This window comes from Panthera onca, chromosome A1, assembly GCF_046562875.1.
Source record: "Panthera onca isolate mPanOnc1 chromosome A1, mPanOnc1 haplotype 2, whole genome shotgun sequence".
In the NCBI taxonomy this organism is placed as follows: domain Eukaryota; kingdom Metazoa; phylum Chordata; class Mammalia; order Carnivora; family Felidae; genus Panthera; species Panthera onca.
Genome location: NC_138339.1, coordinates 33,812,671 through 33,829,895, shown reverse-complemented (window position 1 = coordinate 33,829,895; position 17,225 = coordinate 33,812,671). Strand labels below are relative to the sequence as shown.

Below are 17,225 nucleotides of genomic sequence, written 5' to 3'. Positions count from 1 at the left end.
TGTATCTTGTGGTTATTATATCACAATGGTAGAAGGACCCACCCCATCCCAAAACTTTTATAAATACAACCTTCCAAATGCTCCAATTAGCAAAAGAGTATGGGAGATAAAAAAAGAAAAAACTAATCAAGAACACATGACTCAGTAATATATTTGTCAAAGATGTTAACAGAGGAAGAAAAAGATAAAATAACAAGTAATTGTTCAAAAATAATTTATTAAAACATGTACTTATTATAATTTAAGAAATACTATGAACAAAATTTTACATCAAGGGTAACCTCTCATTTCTAGGCCCGCATAAACTATGTATACAACCAACTCAAGTTTGAATTCTTAGTGAAACAATGTAAGACAGGTTCTTTGGATTTACAGATTTGGTCAGAAGAGTCAAGATGAATCAGAGGGTTACAGTGTTCTACAGTAGGGTCACGAGGTTCTTTATGAGTGATCTGCTGACAGAGAGAGGGTCACAGCCAAGTTTGTTTCCTTCAGGCCATAAATATGCTTAGAAATTAATACAGACAGTCTATATTCTATTAAAAAAAAAAATCCCAAACTTAAAAAAAGCACGTCAACTTCCCAGTTTACAAAGGCTTTCACATGTTATCTTATTTAATCTTCACAATAATTCCCATATGCTTAAGAATACATAGCTAGTAAGTTGAAACCTGGAGTGCAAACCCAGACCCTTTGATTCCACTACTCTTCGTACTACACCAATGACAGCTTTTTGAAACCTGTAAAGTCAACAATCTAAAATGTATAAGGAACACCTTTTTACCTTTTTAAGCAAACTGGATTTTCTTGTGAGCCACTCTCTCCTTTTGGTCAGAGAATGACAATACATATAGAGTAGAGCGCCTCTTCTCCAAGAGAGGCATTCCAGAAGTTCATCCCCAAGCAAATCGCAGGGCTGAAACACAACAAAGACTTAGCTAAAAAAAGAAACGTCACATCTGTAAAAATCAAAATTAAATTCCAAAATATTGAGCAATTCAAAACACTTTCATTTCACAAAATTTGCCCTTTACTTGGCTACTTATTATTCATGAATGCCTTACTTTGTTTGAATCAATTATAAGTTTAGAAATCTATTGCTACGTGAAAATAACTACTCCAATTTACAATTTTTTAGAAAATAATATTTAAGTATTTTAGTAGCCATTTCTAATATATCTGAAATATAAGTATTCCATAATCTGATTAAAAAGATAACTTTTCATTCAATAAATCATGCTGGGAACACTGGACAGCTACATGAAAAAGAATGAAACTGGATTACTTTCTTACACCATACACAAAAATAAACTCAAAATAAAATAAAGACCTAAACGTAAGACTTAAAACCACAATACGCCTAGAAGAAAACATAGGCAGTAATTTCTTTGATATTGGCCTTAGCAATATTTTTTTAGGTATTTTTCTTGAGGCAACGGAAACAAAAGAAATAAACTACTGAGACTACATCAAAACAAAAAACTTCTGCACAGCAAAGGAAACCATCAACAAATGAAAATGCAACCTACTGAATGGAAGATGTTTGCAAATAACATAATGGTATACCTGATAAGGGGTTAATATCCAAAACATATAAAGAATCTATATAGCTTAACACCAAAAAAACCCCCAAATAATCCAATCAAAAAGCGAACAGAGGACGTGAATAGACATTTTTCAAACGAAGATATATAGAGATGGCCAACAGACACATGAAAAGATGCTCAACATTACTAATTATCAGGGAAATGCAAATCAAAATCACAATGAGATATCATCTTGCACCTGTCAGAATGGCTAGAATCAAAAAGACAAGAAATAATAAGTGTTGGTAAGGATGTGGAGAAAAAGGAACCCTTGTATGCTACTGGTAGGAATGTAATTTGGTGCAGCCACTGAGAAAACAGTATGAATGTTCCTCAACAATTAAAAATAGAATTACTGTATGATCAAGTAATTCCACTACTGGGTATTTACCCAAAACAAAAAGACTAATTTAAAAAAATATATGCACTCCTACGTTTATTGCAGCATTATTTATAATAGCCAAGATATGGAAATAACCCAAATGTCCATTAATAGATAAATGGATAAAAAAGATGTGGTAAATACAAAGGGTTATTATTCAGCCATAAAAAAGAAAAGATCTTGCCATTTGTGATAACGTAGATAGACCTACATGGTATCGTGCTAGGAAAAATAAATCAGACAGAGAAAGACAAATACCACGTGATTTCACTTACATGTGAAATCTAAAAAACAAAACAAATGGATAAACAAACAAAAAGCAGAATCAGACTCATAAATAGAGAACAAACTGATGGTTGCCAGAGGAATGGGCAAAACAGGTGAAGGAAACAGAGTGGGATATACAGGCTCCCAGTTATGGAATGAGTAAATCACAGGGAAAATGGGTACAATGGTATTGTAATTGCCTTGGAAGATGTAGCTACACTTATGAACATAGCATAACATACGAAATTGTTGAATCACTATACCATACACTTGAAACTAATGTAACATTGTATGTCAACAACAGTTCAATAAAAAATAAGTGTTAAAAAAGGGTAACTTTTTAGAAATCTGTTACTTGAAACAAGATGACACTTGTAGTACTGTTAGAATAAAATAATGAAAAAAAATATATATAAGGTTTTAATATATCAAACTTTTACTGTGTTGTATCATTTAAAACTTGAGATTATTTGTTCCCACAGTTAACATCCCGATAAACACATAGAAAAAAAAAAAAAAAATCTGGGTAAAGAGAGCCACCAGGCAGTTAAAGATAATAAATTATTTGCTTGCAAGAATAGCCAGGGCTAGACAAAAATCTTGGAATCATCTAAACAGAGTTGACAATAAAAAGCATGTGAACAGGTTGTCAAGCAGACAGAATAGAGAAAATCAGAGGATTAAGATATCCTTGGTGAGGGTGTATCTTTCCAGGATGGGAGAAAGGGCAGATGTTTGGGGAAGAACAAAAGCCAGGCTCTGAGGGCCTCAGAGGGATGGGGTGATCAATAGGAAGAAAAGCAGCAAATGCCCAGGAGGAAAAAGACTGTAAAAAGGACAAGAGATGTGTTAATTAGATCCCTCAGGACCTTCAATCTGCGGAAGTAAAGGGAGCAGAAATAGCAAATATCTGTGTTTAGAAAATGATCAGGCACCAGTAATTCCAATACAATTCCATCATGCAAATATTCTGAAACATGTATGTGATACTTTAGTCGTGATGTTGGTCTGAGGTGTTAAAGTCTCATACATCCCTCCTTTAATCTTCATTTTAAACAGAGACCAAGACACATTCCAGAAGAAGAAATGACAGACTCTAAAGAGCAGAAGAGGAAGAAACAGCATTCCACCATAATTCACAGGACTACAAAACTTACTTTTGGATGCATATTATTTTCTTTAATTAAAATTTCTGGTTCTGAAAGAAAACTGATCAGCTCTTTTACTTTCTGTGAAGAGTCCTCAGGAAAATCTTCATCTACTAGTTTGTTCTCCTCAAAATATGTCATGTCCAAAATGGCCTGCAGTAAAACAAACAAAAGTATCCATTAATGATTGAAATGTGAATAACTTACATTTTAACCTTACATATACAGATGCTTTATTAGACAATTAAATTTGAAAAGTGGGAAAAATGTCTAGCTGTACACATAGTCTCTGATGGGCCTCATAGGAAACCTCATAGGTATTTTAGTAAAATATTGAATTAATGATAATCTTGCTTCTCTCAAAAAAAGTAAATAAATAAGACTTTAAGCTAATCATATATGACATTAATTACGAAAAATATATTATGTTCCTTGCAATTTACACATACATACTTCTTGAACATTTTCTAAATGCCTGCTATATCAATTTAAGATCACTACCTCTAGTTTCATATATTGAATCTTCAAATAGTTTATTTGTTTCTTCAAATGCAGACCTAGCATTTGGGGAATATGTATTCTGCCACCCAATAAAGGCAGTATATAGCCAACATTATGCAATTTAAACACTAAATCCCTAGCATTCCTAAATATAAGATGCTCTGTTCAAGTACCTTAAAACTACACAACCCTTTCTCTCTTTTTTTTTAATCTACTGGACTAAGACTAAGGAAACTGAGTTCTTCCACTAATCACCCAACTAACCAAGGACAGTCAATTTTATTGGTAAAATAAAGAAACTGCTTTTCAAAGTTCCTTGCTTTGATGATAGAATGAATTAACATATGTACAACACACAGAATATTAATTATACAGGGCTACTTAAGCGCTAAGTGTTCTTGTGTTGAAGGCCTAAGTCAGGAAGAGCAAATCATTATCCTACGGATAGTAACTTTGATTCAGAACCATAATTAGGGTCTAAGGGGGCCTGGAGAATTCAAATCTGTATCTCTAGGTCTTTCATCTTATCTTTAGAAATAAATTCAAATGTTTAGAGGGTAGAAGTTAATTAAGATGGAGGGATAGGGGGAAGCTTCCCTCTTCCCTTGAACACAGCTAGATAAATATCCAGTCATTCTGAACACCCAAGAAATCAACTGACTGAAAAAATAAGACTACAAGTAAAATTGTGGAAGGTAGAATCTGCAGAGAGTTGATTTGGGGGAGATAAGAACTGAGGGTGCTCCAGAGGAGAGGGAGCCCTGCTAAAAAAAAAAGACTACTGCAAAGTATTGTAAGGAGTGGAGTGCAACAAGTTTTAGAAGTCCACCACTGCCAAGGTCGTGCCTGGCTTAGCAGTATTCCCGTGGGGAAGGAGGGTGGAGACCCTGCAGAAGACAGTGTGGTCTGAGGATTCTCTGGTTGTTGGGGGAGAAATAGATCCCCTGCTTGGATTGCACTTGGGAGTGGCAGCAAGGCCTTCTAGGGGACAGAAGAAAGGGTGGTGCTAACGTGCTACACGATTCCCAGGCATAGGAGCAGGGACACTGACTGAGGACAGCGAGTCTTGATGCCAGTTTTCTGCTCCACTTTGCCATGAACTCCAAACCACTGCGTGGTCCTGCAAACACTTTCCTGGGACAGTTGGCAAGGGGCAACAGCTTGGCGAGACCCTCCCCCAGAGGATCAGCACAGGGCCCTGCTGCACAAGTCCCTAAAATTCGGAGTTTAGAAATCAAGCCACACACCTGAGATAAAACAGCTCAGACACAGACAGCATGAAGACAGGGATTTGATGAAAGCCAGGGACACAAGAGAAGTGATTTTCTGTGAGGACTACACGAAAAGTGGCAGGCACAAGCTCCCTGCTCTGGGGACGGAAGAGCCAGGCTAAGCCATTTTGCACTCTCCCTCCCTCCGCCGCCCATCAGTACTGAGCAATCTCAGTGAGCTAAAGAGGACCACCAAGTGGAGACCGGGTGCTTACACTAAGCCCTGCGCCCCTGCACCTTGCATATGCATCTCTACAGGGGCAAGTAGTGAGAACCAGTGCAACAAACATACTGGGTCATAAATCAGCCCTCAACAAACACAAAAAGATCTAGATCATTCCATGCATATTTTCAAACCACAAAGCTATGAAACCTGAAGTCAACCACAAGAAAGTATTTGGAAAGACCATAGATACATGGAGGTTAAAGAACATCCTACTGAAGAATGAATGGGTAAATCAGAAAATTAAAAAAGAAATAAAGAAGTACATGGAAGCAAATGAAAATATAAACATGACAGTCCAAAACCTTTGGGATGCAGCAAGGCAGTCCTAAGAGGGAAGTATATTCAATACAGGCCTACCTCAAGAAGCAAGAAAAGTCTCAAAGACACAACCTAAACTTACATGTAAAGAAGCTAAAAAAGAACAGAAAATATAGCCTAAAGCCAGCAGAAAAAGGGAAATAATAAAGACTAGAGCAGAAATAAATGAAGTAGAAACAAACAAACAAAACCCAGTAGAACAGATCAACAAAACTAAGAGCTGACTCTTTGAATGTATTAATAAAATTGATAACCCCCTAGCCAGACTTATCAAAAAGAAAAGAGAAAGAACCTAGATAAATAAAATCAGGAACGAAAGAGGAGAGATCATAACCAACACCACAGAAATACAAATAACCGTAAGAGAGTATTAGGAAAAATTATGTCAATCAACTCGGTAATCTGGAAGAAATGGACACATTCCTAGAAACATAAAAACTACCAAAACTGAAACAGGAAGAAACAGAAAATTTGAACAAACCCATAACCAGCAAAGAAACTGATCAGTAATCAAAAATCTCCTGGGGCGCATGGATTGCTCAGTCGCATCGGACTCTTGATTTCAGCTCTGTCATGATCTCATGGTTTGTGGGTTCAAGCCCCATGCTGACAGAGCAGATCCTATGTGAGATTCTGTCTGTCCATTCCCTGCTAGCTCTCTCTCTCAAAATAAATAAATAAACTTAAAAAAAAAAATCTCCCAACAGGGGCGCTGGGTAGCTCAGTCTGTTGAGCGTCCAACTCTTGATTTCACCTCAGGTCATGATCCCAGGGTTGTGGGATTGAGCCCCATGTCGGACTCCACACTGAACATCATGAACATCAAGCTTGCTTAAGATTCTCTCTCTCTCTCTCTCTCTCTCTCTCTCTCTCTTTCTCTCCCCCCCCCCCAACCCGTGTCAACCATCCATGCTCTCGAAAGGAAGGAAGAAAGGAAGGAAAGAAGGAAGGATCTCCCAATAAAAGTACAGAGCCAGATGGCTTCCCAGAGAAATCCTACCAGATATTTAAAGAGTTACTACCTATTCTTCTTAACCTGTTCCAAAAAATAGCAATGGAAGGAAAAGTTCCAAACTCCTTCTATGCAGCTAGCATTACCTTGACTCCAAAGCCAGACAAAGACCCAATAAAAAGGAAAATTACAGGTCAATATCCCTGATAAGCATGGATGCAAAAAATCTCAATAAGATACTAGCAAATAGAATTCAACAGTACATGAAAAGAATTATTCACCACAATAAAGTGGGATTTATTCCTGGGCTACAGAGCTGGTTTGGTATCCGCAAATCATTCAATATGATACGCCACATTAATAAAAGAAAGGATAAAAACTGTATAATCCCTCTTAATAGACGCAGAAAAGCATTTGACAAAATACAGCATCCATTCTTGATAAAAACCCTCAACAAGTAGGAATAAATGGAACATACCTCAACATCATAAAGGCCATATACAAAAGACTCACAGCTAATATCATCCTCAAATGGGGAAAAACTGAGAGCTTTTCCTGTATGGTCAGGAACAAGACAGATGCCCACTGTCACCATTACTATTTGTCATAACACTGGAAGTCTTAGCCTCAGCAATCAGACAACAAAAAGAAATAAAAGGCATCCAAGTCGGCAAGGAAGAAGTCAAACTTTCACTATTTACAGACAGCATGTTACTCTATGTGGAAAACCCAAAGATTCCACCAAAATATTGCTAGAATACATGAATTCAGCAAAGTCTCAGGATATAAAGTCAATGTACAGAAATCTGTTGCATTTCTATATACCAATAATGAAGCAGCAGAAAGAAAAGTCAAGGAATCAATCCCATTTACAAATGCACCAAAAATCATAAGATACCTAGGAATAAACCTAACCAGTAAAACTGTGTAACAGTAAAACTGTGTAACACTTACGAAGGAAATTGAAGAGGACCCCCCCCCCCCAACTGCAAAAAGGAAAAATATTCCATGTTCATGGATTGGAAGAACACTGTTAAAATGTCCATACTACCCAAAGCAATCTACACATTTAATGCAATCTCTATCAAAATACCATTAGCATTTTTCACAGAGCTAGAACAATCCTAAAATTTGTATGGAACGACAAAAGACTCCAAATGGCCAAAGCAATCATAAAAAAGAAAAGCAAAGCTGGAAGCATCACAGTTCCGGACTTTAAGCTATATTACAAAACTGTAATCATCAAGACAGTATGGTACTGGCACAAAAACAGACACACAGATCAATGGAACAGAACAGAAAGTCCAGAAATGGATCTACAACTACATGGTTAAGTAATCCTCAACAAAGAAGGAAAGAATACCTGATGGAAAAAAGGCAGACTCTTCAACAAAAATGTTGGGAAAACTGGACAGCAACATGTAGAAAATTGAATTTGCACCCCTTTCTGACACCATATGCAAAAATTCAAATTTATAAAAGACCTAAATATGAGAGAGGAAACCATCAAAATTCTAGAGGAGAACACAGGCAGCAACCTCTCTGACCTAGGCTGGAGCAATTTCTTACCAGACACATCACTGAAGGCAACGAAAACAAGAAAAAATAAATTAGTAGTTAAGATAAAAAGCTTCTGCACAGCAAGGGAAATAGTCAACAAAACTAAAAGGCAGCCTATACAATAGAAGATATTTGCAAATGGCATATCTGATAACAGGTTAGTACTCACAATATATAAAGAACTTATCAAACTCAACACCCAAAAATCAAATAATCCAGTGAAGAAATGGGCAAAAGACATGAACATATTTCCACAGAAGACATACAGATGGCTAACAGACACATGAAAAGATGCTCTTCATCACTCATCATTAGGGAAATATCAATCAAAATCATGATAAGATACCAAATTAATAATACAAGAAACAACAGGTATTGGCAGGGATACGGAGAAAGGGGAACCCTCTTACCCTGTTGGTAGGAATGCAAACTGGTGTAGCCACTCTGGAAAACAGTTCGGAGGTCCCTCAAAAAATCAAAACTAGAACTACCCCACGATCCAGCAATTGCACTACTAGGTATTTACCCAAAGGATACAAAAATATAGAATCAAAGAGGCACATGCTCCCCAGTATTTATAGCAGCATTATCAACTATACCCAAAGTATGGAAAGAGCCCAAATGTCCATCAACTGAGAATGGATAAAGAAGACATGGTGCGTGTCTGTGTGTGTGTGTGTATATGTGTGTGTACATGGAATATTACTCGGTGATCAAAAAGAATGAAATCTTGCTATTTGCAACAACAACACGGATGGAACTAAAGTATATTATGCTAAGCAAAATAGATCAGCCAGAGAAAGAATAACACCATATGATTTTACTCATATGTGGAATTAAGAAACAAAAGAGATGAACATAGGGGAGGGGGGGAAACACTGAAAACAGAAAGGGTAACAACGCACAAGAGGCTGTGAAAGAGAACAAACAGGGTTGATGGAGGGAGGTGAGTGGGGGATGGGCTAGATGGGTGATGGGTATTCAGGAGGTCACTTGCTATGATGAGCACTGGGTGTTGTAAGGGATGAATCACTGAATTCTACTCCTGAAACCAGTTATTACACTGTATGTGAAGTAACTAGAATTTAAATAAAAATCTGAAGAGAAAAAAAATGTTTACAACTCTCTCACTGAAAGAAATGAAACAAGCAGGGAGTCTTCCAAAGGGAAAGAAAGCCAGGCAGAGCTCTGCCAAATAACAGCAGCCCTTTGGGTTTTATGAGTAAGTTGTTATAGGTTCAGTCAACCATGATATCTGAAGGCGGAAACCAGCTTTATGTACCTCCCAATAAGAAGTAGAGTGCCAGGCCCCTAAATGCTATACATGTGTACTTTGAAAGCTTAACTATGTTTACTCTACTCTTCATAACCACTTTGTCTTCATTATCAAGTAAAGCATATAAGGCACTCTGTCAACTATAAAGTGCTATAAGAACGTTAGTTACTATAATGAAATTATGTTTCTTAATGTCAACTTGCCTCAGCAGTGTTTGAGAAAACCAAACTAGGTCTTCCCCATACAGAGACCTGAATTTGAAAGGAAAGTAAAAAAAAAAAAAAAAAAAAAAGCAGCAGGGGGGAGACTGGGGTGCAGAAAAATTTTATACAGTTGCATGACAATAGCAGGAGAGTCATGTGGAGGATCCCAAAAAAGGATGAATTTCAGGGAAAAAAAATAATCAGGGACCTTACAGAGACCTTTATTCCCTCTGAATAACTTTCAAAAGCTTGGAAATTGCATGTACTAGTGTTTTGCTTAATGAAATATAAAAGGAAGCAATTCTGCTATCTGCAAGATTTTTTTCCTTAACAATACATTAAATAATAAATCTTCTTTCTATAGTTTCAAAGTTTCAAGTCTATATGTTTTATATATAAAGGGGTTTTTCTGACCAAAATTAAATACTTTATTTTTTTTTTTTTAGGTTTATTTAATTTTGAGAGTGAGGGCGAGCAAGCATAAGCATGTGAGTGGGGGTGGGGCAGATAAAGAGGGACAGAGAGAGAATCCAAGGCAGGCTCCCCACTGTCAGCATAGAGCCCCATGTGGGGCTCAATCCCATAAAATGTGAGATCGTGACCTGAGCTGAAACCAAGAGTTGTACCCTTAACCAATTAAGCCACCCAGGTACCCTAACACTTTTTTTTTTTTAAGATTTTATTTTTAAGCAATCTGTACACCCAATGTGGGGCTCAAACTTACAACTTCAAGATTAGGGGCTGTATGCTCTACCAACTGAGACAGCCAGGTGCCCCAAAAATCAAACACTTTAAATAGAGAATAAATTGGTTTCACTACACCTAAACTTTGGAGTCAGAGTCAATCATCTTATATAGGCAATCTGTCCCCATATCATCTCAGAAACCACATCTGTTTCAGTACCTGTGTGTAAAGTTCTAGAAGATTTGATGGGTTTGAACATTCTTTGTCTTCTCCACACAGAAGTTTCAATTTTTCTAGAGCTGCAGAAGCCCGAATTAAAAAGTGATCTGTAAGAGATAAAAACATGAATTTCATATAGTTTCAAGGTGTTCTTTAAACAAAAAAAAAATGGTGTATCTGAAATCATATTATGTCACAGCATGAAGACGCAGCATGGTAGTAATATCTTATGTAAACCATGAAGTACATCATAATGCCTAATCCTACCTAAATTCATCACAGTAATTTATTCTCAATAGCTAGACTGAACTTCTCCAGGTTCAGTTGCCATTTCTTAAATGCAATGTGTATTTTCATTTTCATAGTGCTGCTTTTATGATGTTGACATACTCAAAATATTTAAATAATAAATTGAAAACTTGTATTCGAATAGTACAAACAATATACATAAGTCTACAGAAAGTTCTTCCACTAAAAACTTATAATCTCATAAATGTATTTCCTAAAAGAACATGACTGATTAAATCAAGTGCGCCAAAAATGTAAGCTCTGAGCAATTTTAACTTTATCCTGTTTATGTATTTATGTATGTAAATAGCTGTTATAATTAAAAAATTACATAATCTAAAAAATTACATAATCCATCTGCATATTTTATTCCTTCAAAAACCTGTAAGTGGAACAAATTACCTAATTCTTCCAAAGAAAGGAGTATTCTAATATGCCCTCTAAAAACAATTCACCCTCTCTCCCCTCTACATTGTCTAATTTCTTTTTTTTTTAATTTTTTTAAGTTTCCTTATTTATTTTGAGAGAGACAGAGATAGCGCAAGTTGGGGGGGGGGGGAAGCAGAGAGAGGGAGACAGAGAATCCCAAGCAGGCTCCACACTGTCAGCTTGGAGCCCAATGAGGGGCTCGAACTCAAACCATGAGATTATGACCCGAGCGGAAACCAAGAGTCTGATGCTTAACCAACTGAGCCACCCAGGCACCCCTACATTGTCTAATTTCTCCCCTGTCTCCAGTATCATATTCCCTTGGTTTTCATGGTTTCACTTTTTTCTTATAAATTTTTCCTCCCTAACCCGCCAAGTGTCCATACCAAGGTACTATTTATCTACCCTTCTGCACCATCTCACGTAGTCAAATTTAGACATGCCTACCATCAAGACTTCAAAGTCTCTGAATTTGCCCCTTTTGTGCTTCCCTTCAGAAATATGTATCTTTTCCAACACTAGCCAACAGACAGAAAATGTAGAACTTACTGCAGGCCCATCTGATCCAGCTTTAGCACTTATACAAATAGTAAGTTGTTTAGTATTGGAGTGAAAGCGACACCAGCTTCATTATGTCTGTTGGCAACCATACAATGACCTTAAGTTTTTCCAAGTGAGGACTAGCCTGTATCTAAACCAGATTCTGATTGATTTAAGATCCACTATTTTTTTGCTTTGAAAGCTACTTCTTTAGCACTGCCTTCCAATCTCTCAGCCCAGAAGTAGCATCTCCCAACCTGGGGGGAAAAAAATTCCACTGTGAATGGAACATGGCACTCTATATGTGCTTTAGAAACTTAGTTGACATTTTCTTCTTAATTTGCAAGATTATTTTAAATGTAAAGAGTTGTACTAAATTCACTAAACCATTGCTGAAGGAGTATCTCACATGAATTCCTAAGTACAGGGGAGAGGGGATAATGGCTCACATTTTAGCAAACTTTTATAAAATATAGTATTTTTACTAGAACCATTGAAGTGACGACTGGCAAGGCAAAGACAAGTGACTCTTACATGACCTCTGGAAAAAGTCCCTTTCATGGCATATTTCTATATACTGAACATATTGTGCTTGTACAATGAGAAATAAAGAACAAAAATTGATCAGAAATAAAAAGGAGAGCAATCTTAGAATAATGTCTAGTTGCATCTCATCTCATTTGAAGTAGAAAACAGAAAACTATCAATTCCTATAATGTAATACAAATATGTAGCTGTTACAGGAAAGGACACATATTGAGTGAATATTATTTTTGTTGTGTGGAAAAGAATGCCAAGTTCAGTTCAAACATCTGCAACCATGTTTTAATTTAACTTCATAGAATAAGAAAATGTTGCCATTAATACTCATTAATAGCTCATAACGAAGATCAGTATTATTTTACTTTTAGTAAATCTTCACAACTTTAAAGTCTCCCAAAAAGGGGTGCCTGGCTAGTTTAGTGGTTGGAGCATATGACTCTTTATTTTGGGATTGTAAATTTGAGCCCCATGCTGGGTGCAGAGATTACTTAAAACTAAAATCTTTAAAAATTAAAAAATCAAATAATGTCTCTCAACAAGGACATACATCACTTTACTTTTTAAATTTTTTTGATGTTTATTTATTTTTGAGAGAGAGAGAGTGACCAGGGGAGGGAGCAGAGAAAGGGAGACAAAGGATCTGAAGCGGGCCCCTTGCTGAGAGTGGAGAGCCCAATGGTGTCTCGAACCCAACCATGAGATCATGACCTGAGCCAAGGTAGGATGATTAACCAGCTGAGCCACTTCTGTGCCCCACCACTTTACTTTTACTTCCACCCCTTATTCTAGTCTGGAGTAAAGAACTCTTCCATGGAAAAATGAGAATGACGTTTGGGCTCAGTGATAAGTGAATAAAAAACATTCTTTGATCTCTTTAGTCTGGTTTAAGTGGAGCTGGTGTGGGGTGAAGATCACTGTATAGCTTATTTAGAGGTAATTTGGATACACTTCCAGGTAATAGCCACTACGGTGGATAAACTATTCATGTGAATCCTGGGATTCACTTACCACAAACCAAAAAAGAAGTCAGCTTCAGGGTGGTCTGTGGATTTTGAAAAACATACTCTAAGAAAAGATAATCAAGCAAATAATCTTTATTGAACTCGAGCCATTTCATTGTGGACCCTATTCAATACATTCACCAACAATCAATAATCTGGCAAAATGTTCCACTACTATTTTCCTATAAGTCTGATGACAGACCACCAGAATTTAAAAGCCTATCTGTATTACTAAATGCTCAAAACTCAAAAATAAAATAATGTAGAACCTATAGGGAGCTGAGATGTAAATAAGACAATTAAACTTAAAAGTCGCAGTAATTCTCTAAGCCAGTCTTTCCTAAGGAAAACACTTGGACCTTTCCAAACAAGTGTTCTAACACTAACAGAGCCGTGGTGAGAACTGAGGCGATGTATAGAAAAGAATCGTCCAAACTATACCAATGCAAAGCTCTTCTGTAGAGTATTGTTTACAGTTGGATTTAGAATCCAAAACAGAAGACGAAAATTTATAAGGCAGCAATTAAAAAGTTTAACTGTTACACATGCCTAGCTATCTTTACTGCACCCCAATCATTACTTACCAGCGTACTATCAGTCAGCTTTAACTACTCATTTAAACTTTTGTACTTTTATCCAGATTCTACTCTTTTCCCAATCGCTATAGGCATAAAGACGAGCAGCACTGATTTGACTCAGATGTAAGCGGTTTTCATGGGTTATAAAAAACGCAGTGTAGACACAAATGCTTTGGCTTAAGGCAACGTGAGTTTCTGGAGGCGGACAATCGACGGTGCAGCGAGGGTAACAAGTGCAACACCTTCGGTAGCTCTGGCCTGGGATCTACACCGAGCACAGGCCGCAGCCTCCAGCCCGCACCGCGGTCCAGTGCCAGCTATGAACTACGGCCAGCCCGCCCGCCCCACTCTCCTCCGCTCCCTCACCATCTTCGCCGGCGGCTTCGCTAAGCTGCTGTATGTGAGCCTGAGCCAGGTCCCCGAGCTCTTCCACTCGCCTTACCACACTGGAACCTGCGGCCGCCATGGCCACGACGGGCGGGCGCGCCCCAGCCACGTGACTTTGCCGGGCCGCGGTCACCTGATTCCCGGCTTGGGCGGGGCGTAAGGGCGGAGCTCACCCGGTTGGTGGGAGGGAACCCCAGCTCGGCAACAGGGCCGGTCCAGGCCCGTAAAGGTTGCTGCGGTTTATATTTTTTTCGTCTTCGGTTACTTCCTCTCCTTCCCACAATCCTGAGCGGTAGGGATACTTTAGGGGCTGGCATGACATCAGGGCACGCCTCTCTCCCGCCCCCTCCTCTAAACCAATCGGGAGCGGCCCACACCCTCAGGTTGGTCCAATAGGAAGCCAGCTTTCTCTGAGGGGGCGCTGGGAGGAGAGCGTGGCAGCGACTGGCTGGTGGTGGTTGACTGTCTGGCCTTGCTCTTGTGTTTCTGGCCCCTGTCCGATTTTGGCCTTTGTAGCGAGAGCGTTGCCTAAAATCAAATGACTATAATCTCCTAGCCAGAAATGGTAAAGCCTGACAGCCCCCTTGTAGCACATCTAAGTCTTTGAGAGGAGAGGTTATTGTGCATCTGGGAGGGGAGATCCCAGCGCTAGTGTGTGTTTCTAGTCTAGGTGTTGGAGTGTCGCTTTTCCAAATCTTAATTTTAGCTCCTGAGTTTGTTTTATTTCTTTCTGATCTGCTTTGGCTAGCCCGTATTAATGTACTTTAACCATCTCGTGTCCAGTGGTACCAAAATTTTGCATTTACAATAAGTTATATTGCCATACACCTCAACACCCTCAAAGTGTTCATAGTGTGTGAAGTTCATCCTCTCATGTGTGAGTTTCAAAGTACTTCGTCAACAAGTCTAATTTCTACTTTGCATTCCCTATATTCTTGCCTCTTATCAAATCTTAACTCAAGTTTTTTTCAGTTTGACACAGCACATCTTGAATGATCTCCATCCTATCTTACTTTTTATGAAAGATAGTTTTATATCTAATAGGAAACATTAAAAATAGGGAAATAGTGTGTTGTAATTTATAAGCGATGGACCACAAAGGCTTCCCAGCTGACCTTTATAACAACAGTTTCTTCCTCCAAGTCACCCTAAATATAGAGGACAGACAAGAATCACGTATTAATTTTGTTTCCTCAGTGCCTTCTATAGTGCCTGGCACATTATAAGTATTCAGAAAGTGTTTATTAGTTAAACAAAAATCCCACGTTATCTTCTCATTATATAACTTTCTAATCAGGAAGCTAAAGGCCAGGAAGTTTGCATTATATGATCAATGTGGGCTAAAGAATCAAAATTCTAAGGGCACCTTGGTGGCTCAGTTGGTTAAGTGTCCAACTCTTGATTTTGGCTCAGGTCATGATCTCACGGGTCATGAGTCTGAGTTCAAGCCCCACTTTGGGTTCTGTGCTGACAGTGTGGAGCCTGCTTGGGATTCTCTGTCCCTCTCTCTGCACCTCTCATGCTTACACACATGTGAACTCTCTCTCTCTCTCTCTCAAAACAAATAAACTTTGAAAAAAAAATTGAAACTCTAATAAGCATTTCACACCTCAAAAAAGCCAAAACTTACTCAGTGTATATTTTATATAAAATTTACAATTTCAGTAATTCATTAAACAACCATGGACTTTCAGTAGGAAGCATAGTTGAAACTGGAAATTATTTGCTCAACTGATAGTCATGCGTGCATGTCTTCAGAGAGATTTGGAAGGGATTTGAGAGCACATAGTACAACCCTTCATATCCAGATGAAGAAACTGGACAGAATTTGTCTATGAACTGCTCCAAACCCTAGAGTACATGATTCTGTGATTTGTCCAAGACTATACCAAAGTAAGCACCTGAAGAAGACTGTCTCATGGTAAATACAAACAGAGAACAGCCAGCCCTCACCAAGAAAGGCACTGAAGAAAGTGCTTAAAGCCAGAGAAACCCTGCCTTTAAAAAAATGTGAGTAATTTTCTCCAATTTTACAGTTTGTTATTTTTACTTTAAAAACTCACATAAATATAATAAAAATATAATGCTAGATTTAAAAAATTTTTCAGAGAAATTAGTAACTCATCATGAATCTACCAAAAAATATCTTCTAAAATAAATAATTGATCTATTTGTACCATTGTCCTCATCACTGTATAATTGGATAAAATCCAATTAACTGAGAAGAAATAAATTAAATTAAATTTACAAGCAGGAAGACCTTGTGCTTTCTGCAATGTCTCTCTAGTTCCCTCTATTGACAATATTTAACATTGTATCAGTTTACAAAAAAAAAAAAAACACTTAAAGGGCCCATATATTTTTCATAAAAATGGCAAAAAGCATAAATTTAGAGCTAAGGAGCAATAAATCTATAACCAGCACAGTGGAGAAGAATATATCTGGCACAGTGAATAGCACATGCAATGACTCTGAATTTGTAAATTTCTTGACAGCTTGGAGGAATGGAAGGAGGCCAAAGGTTCCTAGTGGGGGGGGGGGGGGAGTGAAACAAGGTGAGGATTAATAGCACAGGTGGAGGTTATCTCTTGAGGTGGATGCCTCACTCACAACCATGGAAATGAACTCCACAACCTGGAGTAAGCTCCCACTGGCCATGTCTATATTAACTGACCTTGTCTTATGGCCATGACCAAATTATTTATTCAATTATGTACTCATTAATTCAATGTTTAATGAACACCTACTGGATGCCAGGCATAGGTGTATGGTAATAAATAAGACAGAGTAGACTTTGTGGAGATAGATCAAATTGGGGATAATAGATAGATCCAGGGGTAAAAATTTGACAGAAGCCAAGCCAAT

At 37.8% G+C, this 17,225-nt stretch overlaps 1 protein-coding gene across 2 annotated transcripts in view; it reads right to left on the bottom strand.

Annotated features, from left to right (window-relative positions):
* Positions 1 to 17,225, bottom strand: part of RIMOC1 (RAB7A interacting MON1-CCZ1 complex subunit 1) — a 48,528-nt gene that overhangs the window by 8,974 nt on the left and 22,329 nt on the right. The window contains exons 1-4 of one of the 2 annotated variants that reach the window (XM_078445146.2): positions 14,340 to 14,646; positions 10,595 to 10,701; positions 3,393 to 3,536; positions 785 to 916 (exon numbers count right to left, since the gene is read on the bottom strand). In XM_078445146.2, coding sequence (XP_078301272.1) covers positions 785 to 916; positions 3,393 to 3,536; positions 10,595 to 10,701; positions 14,340 to 14,439 — 483 coding nt within the window. In that variant the 5' untranslated portion in view covers positions 14,440 to 14,646. Of the gene's footprint in view, positions 1 to 784; positions 917 to 3,392; positions 3,537 to 10,594; positions 10,702 to 14,339; positions 14,647 to 17,225 lie in introns of those variants that run through there. The other variant, XM_078445147.2, reaches the window with a different exon arrangement.